The sequence below is a fragment of the Perca flavescens genome, chromosome 5 (assembly GCF_004354835.1).
Source record: "Perca flavescens isolate YP-PL-M2 chromosome 5, PFLA_1.0, whole genome shotgun sequence".
Lineage (NCBI taxonomy): Eukaryota > Metazoa > Chordata > Actinopteri > Perciformes > Percidae > Perca > Perca flavescens.
In genome coordinates, this window is record NC_041335.1 from 30,162,572 (window position 1) to 30,177,358 (window position 14,787).

The following is a 14,787-nucleotide window of genomic DNA, read 5'->3' on the forward strand; positions in this document are numbered from 1 at the left end:
ATGTCCGGGATCTGGGCTAAGCTGGGCTAGTGGTGGGGGCGTTAGACAGAGTTACGACACGCACGGAGATGAGAAGGGTATGTATGGACTTATCTAACTCTGGGGGATACGGTGAATAAGCTAAAGTCCCAATAAGTCGGCGTGTTCTTTTAAGAAATCAGAGAGATTTCTTTAGAGTGGAGTTCAACTTTGTCCAGGAGGTATAAAAGCTGCTGCAACATTTTGGAGTTATGCCCCCCTGAGTTATTTACAGTGAAAAGTTCATCTTCAGATCATACTCAAGCATCAATAGTAAGAAGTGCAGAGGTTAAACATTAAAAAAAACACCTATTTCTAAAAATAAATAAATAAAAAGGAGCTATTTCTATACATCCTGTATTTTACTAGCCCTCCAGAAAGGCCAGTACTGCTTTACCGTCTGGTGGGGGTTCATGGTTAGCTGGTTCAGTGTACAGGTGATATATGTTGCTCAAGGATACCACAGAGGGGGCGCCCGGGTAGCTTACCTGTTGAGCCCATGTACAGAGTCTCAGTCCTTGCCGCAGTACAGAGTCTCAGTCCTTGCGGCAGCAGCCGGCGGTTTGATTCCAACCTGCGTCTCTTTGCTGCACGTCATGCCCCCCATAGGTTTGTCACTGCAGCCAATTTTCTGCAGAACACATTGTTATAGGACTTATTCTTATAGTGGAGTGTTTTAGATTGTTCTGGTGGTACATGAATATTTCCTCTTAGTAGGCACCTGCTGCTGGGAAATCAAACCAGCTCACTCCACAACTACCTGCTGCCATGCTGAATTTGTTTGCAGGTAGGAGGTGTTTTTAAAAGCACGTGTCCACATTTGGGTCAAGCCTCCAATATTCATAAATGTTATTGATATTTAAAAAGCGTTGGACTTGAACCATTTGCCTTCCTTTTAATTCGATGGAGACGTTTAGGCAAATGTATTCCACCCAAAGTTTTACTGATATCTCTGCTACTCCAGCCGGAGGTGCCCCCGAGCCCCAAATTTCTGTAATAATATTCAAACGCTCTCACTGAACCTTTTTTTTTTTTTTGATGTCATGGCATTTCTACCTGAGAGAGCCCTAACATGGGGAAAGAGAGAGGCAAATCGATGATGTGCAGTCAGTAATGAGGCAGACTACAGTTCATATTATTGCAAACCTAACCTGATTTTACATGCATCCATTGCCCTCTGGAGCTTTCCAGTCAGCTGAAAGAGGAACTTTGCTGCTCTCAGACAAATGGTTCATGTGAAAAGTATTTAAGTTGGAATATTTTAAGACTCACAGTCAGATACATGAGAAATGTAGCTGAAGACAAAATTAAAGAAATAATGAAACAAAAGCAACTTCTTTGAAACAAAAATTGTAATTTCTTCCAAAATCAAAAGTAATTTCAGTTAATATATCAGTGTATAACTGTTTGATTTTAATAGAGATTCCTGTTTATTTCATGGAGTAATTGTATTGCCTTAGTATTACCAGTATTCGCTCCTCTTTTCCTTATAAGTTTGGGTTGTGGAAGTTGAGTGCTTCTCCTTGTTCTCCTGTTCCACCATGTGTTCAGATGAGGAAGGGTAGGCATCATAATTATTATTGCTAGTACTATCAGTATTAACAGGAACTAGGGTTAGGACCCTACCCAGGGGTCTCAAGATTATTATAGAAATAAAAAAAAATGACCTGTTACACAAAAAAAAGGTTAATTTATTTAGATTTTAATTTAATTGTTGCATTTTACTGACTGCATTCCGTGCACTTCCCTTGCACATTTGCACTCTTGTGCATGTGTACTTGGTATGAATCGCAATTTCCCTGCTCTAGCTCTGTGATTTATTGTGTTGATGTGTCCTTGATGTTGTATTTTTGTATTCTGTTTTTATGTGAACTGTGGCTGCAAAAGAAATTTAATAACGATAACCTAATTTTTCTGGTGAAATATTGAATACTGTCCCCTCTTCAAGCCTCTAAAAATCCATCAAATGAAATAATCTGAGAAATAAAAACCATTCTTTGGCTGAACTGCTCACGACTAGTCTCTAACCTGAGGCAATAATCTGCGATCGATGAGAGGTAGACCAAGGTAGACTGAGTTTAAGGGGTCGCAACAAGCCCCCAAAAAAGAGGCAATAAACGTACCTGAGGTTCAAACGAACGGCTGTTAGAGTAGGAGTGTGGTATTTGTACTGGTGCTAGTTTTAGTTTTGGATTTAATTAATGACTTTAGGTTTCAGTACCTTTTCTCTATTCCCTCCCCTGCCCTCTGACACAACCATTCTTGTTCTCAGTTCATGAATTGGAAGTTAAAGTGCTCATATTATGCTCATTTTCAGTTTCATAATTGTATTTAAAGGTTGTACCAGAATATGTTTGTGGTTTAATTTTCAGAAAACACCATATATTTGTTGTACTGCACATTGCTGCAGCTCCTCTTTTCACCCTGTGTGTTGAACTCTCTGTTTTACCTACTGAGTGAGGAAGCTCACTTCTGTACCATCTTTGTTGGGAGTCGCACATGCACAGTAAGTGCTGCTAGCTAGTCAGTAGCAGAGTATGAGGAGTGCCATGCTAGCAGCTAGGCGAGCATTATAACGTGTGTTACAAAGTAACAGGGGACTTTGGGCTTTTTCACTTTGTAAACCTATAAAGTGCACAAAAAAGATATATAACACAATAAAGGAAAGGGAAAAAGCCAAAAAGCACAATATTAGCACTTTAAAGCAACAGCAAAGCACTTTTCCTCTTCGTTCCCCTACAGGTTGGAAGCGGAATTGTCCATTACCGTTCTCATTCGAACTACACATCCACTACCCGATCTGGCAAACTTGCATAGTGTGGTTTTAGCAGATAGAGGGCCGCACAGCAAATGCAGAAGTGCTGTTCACCCTGTTACGAGTTGATGAACCACTGAAACGATTTTTGGAAACATTATAATCAAAATAATCTTTGGTGTTGCTTTAACGGTAAACACTCACACATCAACCAGCAGCTATAGCCTGTCCACATCTATTATTATAAGATGTGAAATGGAAGGACAACCATGATTATCAGGCTGATCAGTGCAGTGGATCACCTGTTCATCATATAGTGCCATGTATGTCATTTTTGTTTTGTCAAGTTTCACGTAGGATAAATTCACATTATGTAGTCACGTGGGATTTTCAGATATTTCACAAATGAAATGTAAGACATTACATGCAAAAACTTGCACATGTAATATCAGATATGACATTTTTATTTCCACATACATAACACACACCAACATATATATATATAAACACGCATGGTGAAAATTTGACAATTGAAATTTCATATTTTATAGATCAAATCAGATTTGCTTATCCATATATAACAGGTAAATATTCAAAACAGAACAGATATTTTATTTAGTTTAGCTTATTTGTTTGCGCTTTGAAAATGGTCAAATATAAACAGACAGACAGCCTAGTGAAACTACATCTTATCTGATCTTAAATATTATTTTACTTTTCACCACTGCTTATTATGGGTTATAATAAAGTTACCGGCATTAATGTTATGTCTCATTCTGTCCTGGGATGAGGTTAGGGGAGATGGGGCTCTCCCCCCCTTCCCTGTCCCTCCTTGTGTTTGAGGCTCGAGGACAGGGCGGAGTGACGTCACTCAGGGTTGGTCTTCGCCGTTTATTAGCCTGGGGAGCCAAGTGCCAGGTTGCAAGAGCTTCACACTGCAGCTCTGTCCGGCCAGCGGCAGAGGGGATGTCCTACTAACTTCCACCAAAAAAAATAAAAAAAAAACTTTCTAGAAACTTTCAGTCCAACAGAAAAAATACACTGACTGACTGACAAAGTGTCGCAACTCGCCTCACTCCTGCGTTAATTGTTTTTAGTGTTTTTTAAGTGTTTTTATTCTTTTGAACTAAAACAGAGGCTGCACATCCACTTTGATAACTGTTGAATGAGCCGCAATTGCGTAGAGAGTTTTCTTGCGATTTTTTGCTCCTTATTTTAATTTGACGGTGCGATAAAGTTATTTCTTTATCACTAAAAGACTCGTGATGGCTGTCCTGTCACTAGCGTTACTCCTCCTAGGATTTGCGTTGACTTCAGCTGACAAGGTAAGTGTCTGCACCGCTTCACATTTGACTCTCCAACGGTTGCTGAACTCTTTTGCTTCTCCCGTTAATGTGAAATTAAAGCAGCCGTAGCCCACACAGGTTTTTAAAACTTTTCTCCAATCTTTTAAATGTGGCTGTGTGAATGCGCACACTGCTTGCACTGTGAAGTCCATATTGACACTGCACACGCATGACTTTAGCCTGTTATATAAGACGTGTAAAATAGAGGCATTTTTGTTACGTTTTTACAAGCACCTTATGTGGCTGCTGGACATCTCACACTGTCAAATTATGATTTCCTTCTTGCTTTTACCGCATTTAACAAGTTTGTTTTGTTCTTTCTTACAGGCTGGTGAAGTAGATAGAGAGGGTAAGTCCTGTTTATTTTCTCTTCATCTTGTTCATAGTTAGATGTAAGTTGTGAGAAAGCAGAAGGGAAACTCAGCAGAACAACCTTGGTGCACTGAGATCAAAGTGGGAGGGGAGTTTGTGTGTGAGGAGCTCTGTGATACACTCTCCCTCCTCCCCTTATACCCTCTGCTACCACCCCACCATTCCCCCTAAACACACACACACACACACACACACACACACACACACACACACGTACGTATATTACATGAGCAAACTGCTTCAAGGGCTTTGTTATACAGGAAAGAAAATTCCACTTCTAAATCCTGCACATCTGTTATCCATTCTGTGGTTAAGAAACAAGTGAGCTGCAACAGCGTCCACGTAGGATCCTTTTACACCCGCCGTTATCTTCTGAGCTCCTCAAGGGCCCTGGCACAGCGAGATGACAGCTGCCAGTTGGACTGTGATGGAGTTTTGCTTGTTAGTCTGCCACTGTCGGCTCTTCCTTTGCCCATTATCAGCCTAGTAAATCAGTTATTGCACCCATTTAGTGTGGTTTCTCTTAAATGTTCAGCTCCGACTTTCCTTCTTTTACAAGTTCAAGTCAGAGTGCCTCATGCAAGAACACATTTTGTTCCCAAGTGGTTCATGAGAACTTGTCACGTTCAACAATCTCTTGGATATTAAACAAAATTCACATCATGAACAATCTGCTGTTCTTCACACTAAATGGAATGAGTTTGTGATTAAGATTTTAACATTATATTGGCATATTTGGCACAAGAAATTTATGTACAGTATATGGCTTAGCAGACAACTTTCGGGTCTTTATGGAAGTTGCAGTGTACCATCAGCTACTGTATAGGCCTAATACTCTCTCATCTGTTACTGTCTGGTCACCTTGACTGCGCACGTTTTATTTTTATTTCTTTTAATCAACTTCATGGCGAAAGATTCCCCTTTTATTTCAGTCACAGTACAGCGCTAACATTTACAATTTGTGATTCTTTTGGGTCTCTTAATACAACTACTGATGCTGCTGTCTTTGTTCTCCACAAAGTCCTTTTTCCTCATTTTTGTGAGCCAAACCTTCCCACAAACGGAGAAGAACATGAAGCAGGGGCGTTGATTATGCTAATGATCACATCTTATGAACGAGCACCTCCTCATGAACATGTGGCATTCATCAGGTTGAAACAAGCGGTTTGAAGAGAGTTACTTGAATCCGACTTGGAACATGTACGTGTAAACTAAACGGAAAAAAAGTAAGAGAAGTTAAGTACACGAAAATACTCCTGCATGAGTTAAGTTTAAGTTTACTCATTAAGTTGCCCCTTTTTGTCATATTCCTAATTGCTAACCTGAAGGACTGAGTATTCTTCCCACAAAGTGCTTGTCGGATCGTCTAACATTGTCTGAAACTGGAACCTGCATCAGGCTATCCAGTTAATCATGACCATTTCACGTAGCAATTGTGCAATCTAGTTAATCCGTACTTCTGTACTACATTGAATTATACTCAGTGTAAAAACTCTCAACGAAGAGAAAGTGAAAAACCTTCCACAGAAACGTTTCTACTTTTAGGCAGAAACCTCGAGATCCATCACTCAAAGTTGTGGCCGATTGATTGAGCTTCAAATTTAAAATGTGACCTTGTACACCTCCAACATTTGGGTTTTTCAGTTCGAAAGTCATATTTTAACAGCGACAGAGACCAGTTCCACTCTTTGAACTCTTTGCACTCTCTTTTTTTTACAAAATAATGGATTCCAATCCATGATTCAATATTTTCACTTCAGTAAATCTTACATATTCACTGAAGAGAAAATCTCCCAATTGGTGCAGCATTCCGAAGTGTTTAGGGTCTATTCAAAGTAAGTGTTCCTTAAAATGTCAGGCTCTCTTTTGAGGTTTTATGCCCTTTACACTTAAAACAACAGCACTGCAAATGAAAGAAAATTCTTTTTTAATTTCCACGAGCTGGCCTAAACCTTTTATAGATAGATCATTTCGTCGTAAAATATTTTAATGAACTTAGAGGTTCCAGACTAGTCTGGCAAGGCCAGGCTAGTTTTTGGGTGTTAAATCCCTAAAGTGTGGCTTGGTGCTATAGCAGGTACTTTATCAGAAATACAACAAGTGCAGCTGCTGTATCAGTTTGATCAGTTTTAGAAAAACCAACCAAACTTGCATTGTTTTAATAAAGAGGTTGGAGAGAAATAACGGCAATCTGATTTAATACTGCGCTAATACAATAGTAGTAGTTGTAACAATGTAGTAACAATGACTGTTGTCTTGTTTTGTAGATGCTTTTTTGATGAATTTCTCATGCTAAGGTAGGCAAACTAAGTCCAGCGTGGCAATAGCAGACTCAGCCACTACCAGTAAAAACTAGAGAGATTATTACTGAGTGTAAATGGATTCAATGGCTATTGTTTAATTTTATGAAAGTCTTAAAGATTATAACAAATAAACTGAACTCTTACTTTGATATGATTTGAATCCAAATGCACCTGCGTTGTAGGTCTGACAAAATTATAGTAGAATGTACAGAAATGTGCTTTTTTTCCTGTTCTCAGGAGAAGAAATGGCTCTTGAGACCTGGGCCTCCTGAGGATTAAGCGAAACCCCACTATTCAAATACTCATGAACAGAACTAATTCTTGGCTCCTCTTTGACGTATGGCTCTAACCTGTACATCCTTTAAAGATTTGTCACAAGAGTGTTACTGCAAAAATAGCAAACCGCTGGGAAATATATATCTCTCTCTAAACTTATCAGCCTTCCACATGTTGCACAGGATTTTCACATATCAGTATTAAACGACTAACATGGTGTCATTCATGTTTGCAGAGAGAGTAAAGCAATAGCGTGATGTAACTGGGATCTATTTGCCGTGTAAAAAAGGCCCTTGATGTTTATGCATGTTCAAAACCGGACACGTGCCCGCAGTTCGCTTCGGTTGAGGAGATATAACGAAGATGCTCTATGTCTGCTTATCTCTGTTAACTTTACAAAGCCAGTGTGATAAAGCTGCTGCCATCCCTCACATCTTAATGTGCGTCATTTTATCAGTATTATGATCTAATTGTTTGATGTCTGCATGTTTTTTTCTCAAAGGCTACTCAAATGATGTTTTTTCTTCACGTGTCCAGAACAAGCACACTATGATTTGTAGAGTATGCCGTTTCCTCAGACTTGTAATTTGAGTTCCACCATTGACACCTGTTTGAATGTCTTTTAGTCAAAACCTAAAAGATAATTACAAGGTTTCGATATTCATTCTACATTTTTCTCCAACCAAAACCAAACCAAAGATTTTAGAATGTGTCTGCCACTGCACACATTTGGAAAAGCAAACCAAGCCTGGGTGGAAATTTCCTTTTTAAGAGAGTTTTTTTCAAGGCCCACAGATTTCCTTGTACAATTGAGTTGACCACAAATTATCCAGTGAACAAGAGCCTGAGGGTTAATGAGGCATTATGCCAAGATGATATTGAATACCATCCAGTACAGGATGCATATTTTTTTGTGAGCTAGGTATTTACTTTGGAAATGTAAAAGGCAGTATCTGCTAATCAAGAATGTCTGGAAGGACAGTTTTTCTTCTCTAGGCTCTCTAAATGAAATGCTTCAGTTCAACCTGTAGTTGCATTGCCTGATCTAAAGCTTAAAGGTCCCATGTAGAGCTGGGCAATATATTGATATTATATCGATATCGTGATATGAGAGTAGACATCGTCTTAGATTTTGGATATCGTAGTATTGTAATATGGCATAAGTGTTGTCTTTTCCTGGTTTTAAAGGCTGCATTACAGTAAAGTGATGTCATTTTCTGAACTTACCAGACTGTTGTAACTGTTCTATTATTTACCCACTTCATTATATTCACATTACTGATGATTATTTATCAAAAATCTCATTGTGTAAATATTTTGTGAAAGCACCAATAGTTAACACTACAATATCGTTGCAGTATTGATATTGCCCAGCCCTAGTCCCATGGCATGAAAATTTCACTTTATGAGGTTCTTTAACATTAATATGAGTTCCTCCAGCCTGCCTATGGTCCCCCAGTAGCTAGAAATGGTGATAGGTGTAAACCGAGCCCTGGGTATCCTGCTCTGCCTTTGAGAAAATGAAAGCTCAGATGGGCCGATCTGGAATCTCCTCCTTATGAGGTCATAAGGTTACCTCCCCTTTCTCTGCTTTGCCCGCCCAGAGAATTTGGCCCACTCATGAGAGAGAGAGAGACATCATGGCTTTCAAACTAGCAAAGTGGCAGTTGGTCAAGGCCACACCCCACCCTCCACCTTGCCCCCCCCCTCTCCTCCTCAATAGTTCCAGACACAGAAATGGCACATACTAAGGAAAGCTCATTGTGGGACTGGCTCTAGTGGCTGTAATTCTGCACCAAGGCTGAATTTTGGGAAAGAGACTTTAGATACAGTATTAGGGGACCACTAATGTCTATAAAAAGCATCTAAAGAGCACCATGTCATGGGACCTTTAATTACTCTGTGATGTAGAACAAGGCCATGTATAAAACGATGATAGCACAAGAAATCACGGCCTCCTCATTAATTTCAAAGACCAATACTTTGGCACAGCATGAGTGTTGTTTCAACAAATGCCCATCAAATGCATGCAGCTGAAAGTCCAGGTAGAATACCTTGTAGTGTGCACGTGTGTACTTCTTCTATGGTTTACCTTTCAAGTATCAAGACAGAGGAACAAACTTATGATCTTTAAGGAAAAATTAACTCTTAGGTTGTTTTTTTGCATCTTGAATAGGCTTTGGCGGTATTACGGTATTACGGTATACCATGGTTTTAAAAAATCCCGACAGTATGTCTTTCAATACCGTCAAAAATACTAACACTCCTATTTCTATTAAACTGATGCAGTAGTAGTAGTGCACAGTACGTGCCACCAGAGTTCAGTCTCTACTCTTTACTGGTGGAACAGGCATCTGAGCGGAGCAAAATGGCGACTATGAGTGTTGAGGATCACGTAGTATGGGTAGATGCTAGGTTGTGCCCGATACACCTGTCAACGGCAACACGGGCTGCGCAGGCATCAACACCTTTCACATAGACGTTACTGCAGTGTTTATATTTTACTTATACTCTTGGTTGCCGATGTTAATAATGTATTCCCAATTTCGGATCACATTCCTGTTGGAACATGTTTGATTGTGTCGTTTTTGGTTTAATAGCCTTATTGGGGATTTTGCTGCTATAGGCTACTCCATAACAGTCATTCCTCTGCTACATTTAGCTACATGCTAACATCAGGGAAACCTTTCAAAAGTTTTTGGTTTAAAAGCCTTTATAAGTGCCGCTATACTCCATTACAGTCTTTTTTTTAATTTCTTTTTAATTTTTTTTTTACAGAAATATGGTCAAATGTATTGAGGTTAAAGATAAATACATTTAGAATTCTGACTTTTATCACAGAGCTCTGACTTTAATCACAGAGTTCTGACACATTTTTTTACATGTGGCCCTAATCCTCTTCCGTACATAGCGTATACCCGGGTAAAATGTCAAGAAGGTTTGAAGATATGAAAAAATAGATACCGCCCAGTCCTAATCTTGAATTCTTCAAACTAGACTTCAAACCTACCTGTAGCAATATGGCCACACCACCACAGTCTCTGTTTATGTTTTATTTATTTATTTTTTGTTCTATGATGATAATGATGATGATGATGGTAGTAGTAATATTGATGATAGTAATAACGTAGCCTAAAGCCTCAGGAAAGACCTGACATTGGATCTGAAACGATTTGTCGATAAATAATTTAATTCAGTTGATAGGATATGAACCAATAATACGAAACGTTCTACAGCTCCAGCTTCTTATATGTGAGGATTTGTAGTTTTTTTCTTTGTTTTAAATGATTGTGAATTGAGTATTTGGGATTCTGACTGTTGGCTAGACCAAACAAACTATTACATTTTATATTTTTTGTACAAAACATCCTGCTGGCAGTTCTCTTTTAAATTTCGTGGAGTTATTTTGTGGAATGAAAATTTACATTTCTGTATTCCTCTGTGTCACTTTCTATGTATAAAAATAGACTTAGAAATGCCCTGTTGTCTTAACTATGTGATTTTGGAAAAGAAGATAACTGTTGTTTTTACTGTAAACATGGCAATAATTTCTGTTTCTCTATACATGTATTTATTTATTTAACACTTAAAATGTAATTTTGATTTTGTACATCTACTTTAGTGTATTTCCTTTGGTTGTGGTTTTTATATAAGCAGTTACAGGTTTCTACCACACCCGCACATGTATGTTTGTATTTCTTCACTGTAATTTTTATGTTCTGTAAAACAAATAAACCGAACTAAACTAAACTAATTCTGATTCTGAAAACTTTTTGTGGGTACTTTTTTTGTTCATTTGTTCATTGTTGTTGTGTTGTTTTACAGACCAGCTGAGAAGCCGTCTGAAGGAATATGGCCTGGTCACTCCCTTCAGCACCGACTCTCATGGACACTACCTGTCACACCTGCTCTCTGCCACGCACAAGCAGCGCGTCAAGAGGGAGGTGTTTTCTTCTGGTGAAGCTGAACAGACACTTTTCTTCAACATCTCCGCCTTCGGGAAGGAGTTCCACCTCCGTCTGCGCCCTAATAACAGACTGGTGGCGCCGGGCGCGATGGTGGAGTGGCACGACGAGATCCAAAGCTTTGGGAACGTCAGCGCCGGTGACGATGCCAGTACGGGCGCCAACCAGACCGAAGCCACCAGCAGGGCAGAGAGGATACTGCACCGTGAGCTGCTAAAGACAGACTGCACCTTCATCGGTGAGATCTCAGACGTTCCCGGGGCCTCGGTTGCCATTAACAACTGTGACGGACTGGTAAGTCCTCCTTAGCCATAAAGCTTCTTTACTCTCCTACCCCCTCAAACCCTGTCTTTTCATTACAAAAGTGCCATGACCTTATCAACTATACACTAATGGATTTTAGATGTCCGTAACTCCTGAGTTTAGCCTTTCTTTACGTCAGCACTCTGCATTTTTACAGCACATTGTTCTTGGAGATATTCTGCAGGCAGGCAGACGGAATAGCTTTTTGTACAGATGTTTGTCACGGGTGAATGACCATCCTTTGCACCCACAAACTCAATGGATTTTCCCCCCAACCTCTTCCCAACATAAAACACAAGTTCCCTTTGTGCTCCACAAAAGTCTGCGGTCCTATCCTCCCCATCACCCCTCATAAAACACTTGAATGGTAATTGGGGAATGACCTGGGCCAAAATCTCTTAGAGTAGGCCAACGAAACATCTCTGCATTCATGGAAAAGTCTCAGTTAGCCCAAAGACCTTCAAATGAAGTTCTCTACTGAAATGCTGCAAACTTTTTAAAAGCAACTCAAAGGATGTACTGCAACTCATGATAGGCATTCACAATCTGTTAAAAGATAAAGCTGGTGCTAGTTGATCTTTATTATTAATTGGATGAAACTGAACCATAAATTAATTCACCCTATTGTACAAGTGCTGTTTATTCTATAAGATAAGTGTGTGCTGCAAAAAAGTCAGGAATTAGTTATAAAAAAGTAAAATTGTCCATCCTCGTGTCATCTTTTTGGTGAATTTGTGCATCATCAAACACAACAATATGGCTTTTTTTATGTATTTTTAGCCACACTAGTGGTGGGGCTCTAGAAATGACAAGGACGGGCGTGACGCTTTGAAAGGGCATGCCACCTGACAACGCTGCAATACTGGAAACCATGCGTTTTATACCAGCATTTTGTGTCACATGTTTTTTTGTGAGAATTTACACAATAAAATTGTGAGAGAAAAACATACTGAGAACTAGAGCTGAACTAGAGCAGGGAACTGAAAGCACCAATAGTCAACACTACAATATCGTTGCAGTATTGAAATCGAGGTATTTGGTAAAAAATATCGTGATATTTGATTTTCTCCATATCGCCCAACCCTACTGGGAACCAAGCAATCGGCCTGTTCCAAACAGGCACACACTCCAAACGGACACTGCATTAGTTTTTAATACATTTGGTGATCCTCTGACTTTTCATTTAGCCAAATTATCTGGGGGCGGTGGTTAAACCCAACTTTTGTATTCATGAAAACAGCAAAATTTCAAAGTGGCTTGTTTGTTTACTGTTGCACTAGTCTGGACATCTTGCCATGCCAACGTTGCAATAAAGGTTTCCTAAATGCTATGTATATAAATGTGATGTCAGCTTACTAATTGATTGTGGGTTTTGTGTAGATTTGGACTTTTATACTTTTATTCCACTTTGTTTAAACAGCGAAGTGGAGAGGGCTCGTTCACCTGTTTGGAGCTGGCTGGTGAATGTGACGCACGTAGGCCTTGCTGGATACACTCTGACCCTTTTTGTGGATCTACTGATCGCTGTGGATTCTTAATGTTTTATGGTGTGATTGCGCTTCATTTCTGTGTTTGGACAGGCATCTCAACAGACTGTAGGTCAAACACTGATTGTTCACTGTTACATTTTAGCTGAATTTAAGTGTTGGGGCATTCCGCCAGAGTCTGTCTATTGCGTTCCAAGACAGCTGTGCCGCAATTGGATTTCATAAGGGCGAATTGTTAAATTGTTACAATGTAATTTAAAATCTGCTTTAAAAATAAACATATTTGTTTATTTAGCATGTTTGTTTTGTCTATATGTGCACGTGCTGTGTTCCCCAAGTGGTAGGCCAGGTCTCAGCTGCTACAATGAGTTTTTTTTTTTTTTTTGCCACCCTGGCTCGAATGTCAAACTCCGCCTATGCCTCTAGAGGGCACTAGCAAAGATTCTAGAGCAAATGTGATTTCTGGCGCCAATACCTACTCTTCAAATATCCTTTTGGTCCCAGTGATTTGAAATTGTGCAAGATATTTGAGAAGGAAGGAGTGGCAGCATGCAAGCTCCCAAATTGACGCTCGTCTGAGAAATGGAGTTTTGGATAATGTTCAGCTTCGGCAGCTTTACCTATGCTAAAATATACAATGACTGAGGAAGCCTAGTGACGAGTCCATAGCAACCAGTTCATGTGTTGAATTTGTTATTAACCAGTGTGCTTTGTTGAATTGATCTCAATGTTTTATTGTTTTATTTCAAGTGAATACTAGTTTACTAGAGGAGTAACTTGAAGTAATGCAGTAATGCAGAAAGTGTGCATTTAGTTTCCATTCTTATTGTGTTTCCACAACAATGTTAGTGAGTAAATCTACTGAAATGGCCACCATAACAGTGGAGTGTGATGTGTAAGATGAGAAAGAAGAGGTTAAGTCATGTATTGCATGGCTGTAAAAAAACCAAAGGGCATCTGAACATCTTTGCCTAAGTACAAACCAGTACAGAAGGTATCAATAAATTGTTGGGGAGGGTCATGCCTCTTTTCCCAATCATTTTGGAGGGTCATAGAAAATGTATTGCTGGTGAAGGGATGGTCAGGTCTATTTTGACTAAAGATCCCAAAACTTCTCCGGTGGCCCCTTAAATAAATAACGAACAGTCCCTTAGCATTGTCATTTTGAGCATGTTAGCATGCTGATGTTAGCATTTTGCTTAAAGCCCCACTAACAGAGCCAGAAACATGGCTGTAAACACTTTGTGCTGCTTTGGATGAGGGTTACATACAGTACAATACGTATTATAATATATTCATTGTTAGTTTTAGGGTCTTTGAGGGAATTTTTGATTATCAGAGAAAGTAACACCAGTTTTATTCTTTATTATGTCCTCACTGGTATTTGTCTGAATGTACCTCACTGTGCCATGCCATTTAATCTGTTTGACTATGAATGCAAAGCCTGGTAAGCTGCATTTTCTTAGATATGTGTGTGTATCCTCAACGTTCGATTCTCAGAGGATGATGGCTCCAAGGTGCTCAGCAGGGATTCACTTTATTCTCTCTACATTACAACAATTACAGAGCGGCACACGTAGAGGCAGATTCCACTGGCAGGCATTGGAGTGTGAGGTTTTGACAGTGTTGCTGGCCAGCAAAAAACTGACGCGAATGTGTGAGACTTTTTTAAGGTGGTGGGAGGAGGTTTCCATGAGAAATGGGCTAACTTCCCTGGAAAATTTCAACGGGTTGATTTACAATAAGAAAACTGACAGGTGTTGTTCTGCATGAAACTTGAGTCAACCATCATATGATGTCAGACAAACAACATACAGTATTTCTTCCCAGATGGAAGCTAAAATCTTACAGTAAATAGACTGAAATAAAAGCTCCTGAGCATCGAGGAAATCAATGTTTTATGCAACTACAAACTCTCTTTGCAAATAACAATAATGATGAAACATCAAAACAGAAGTTATA

At 39.4% G+C, this 14,787-nt stretch overlaps 1 protein-coding gene across 1 annotated transcript in view; it reads left to right on the forward strand.

The window, feature by feature from the left end:
- The first annotated feature begins 3,722 nt into the window (after positions 1-3,722).
- The window catches only part of adamts3 (ADAM metallopeptidase with thrombospondin type 1 motif, 3), a 161,684-nt gene continuing 150,619 nt past the window's right edge, over positions 3,723-14,787 (forward strand). The window contains exons 1-3 of the mRNA XM_028578185.1: positions 3,723-4,098; positions 4,447-4,468; positions 10,896-11,329. Of these exons, the coding sequence (XP_028433986.1) occupies positions 4,039-4,098; positions 4,447-4,468; positions 10,896-11,329 (516 nt within the window). The 5' untranslated portion in view covers positions 3,723-4,038. The remainder of the gene's footprint in view (positions 4,099-4,446; positions 4,469-10,895; positions 11,330-14,787) is intronic.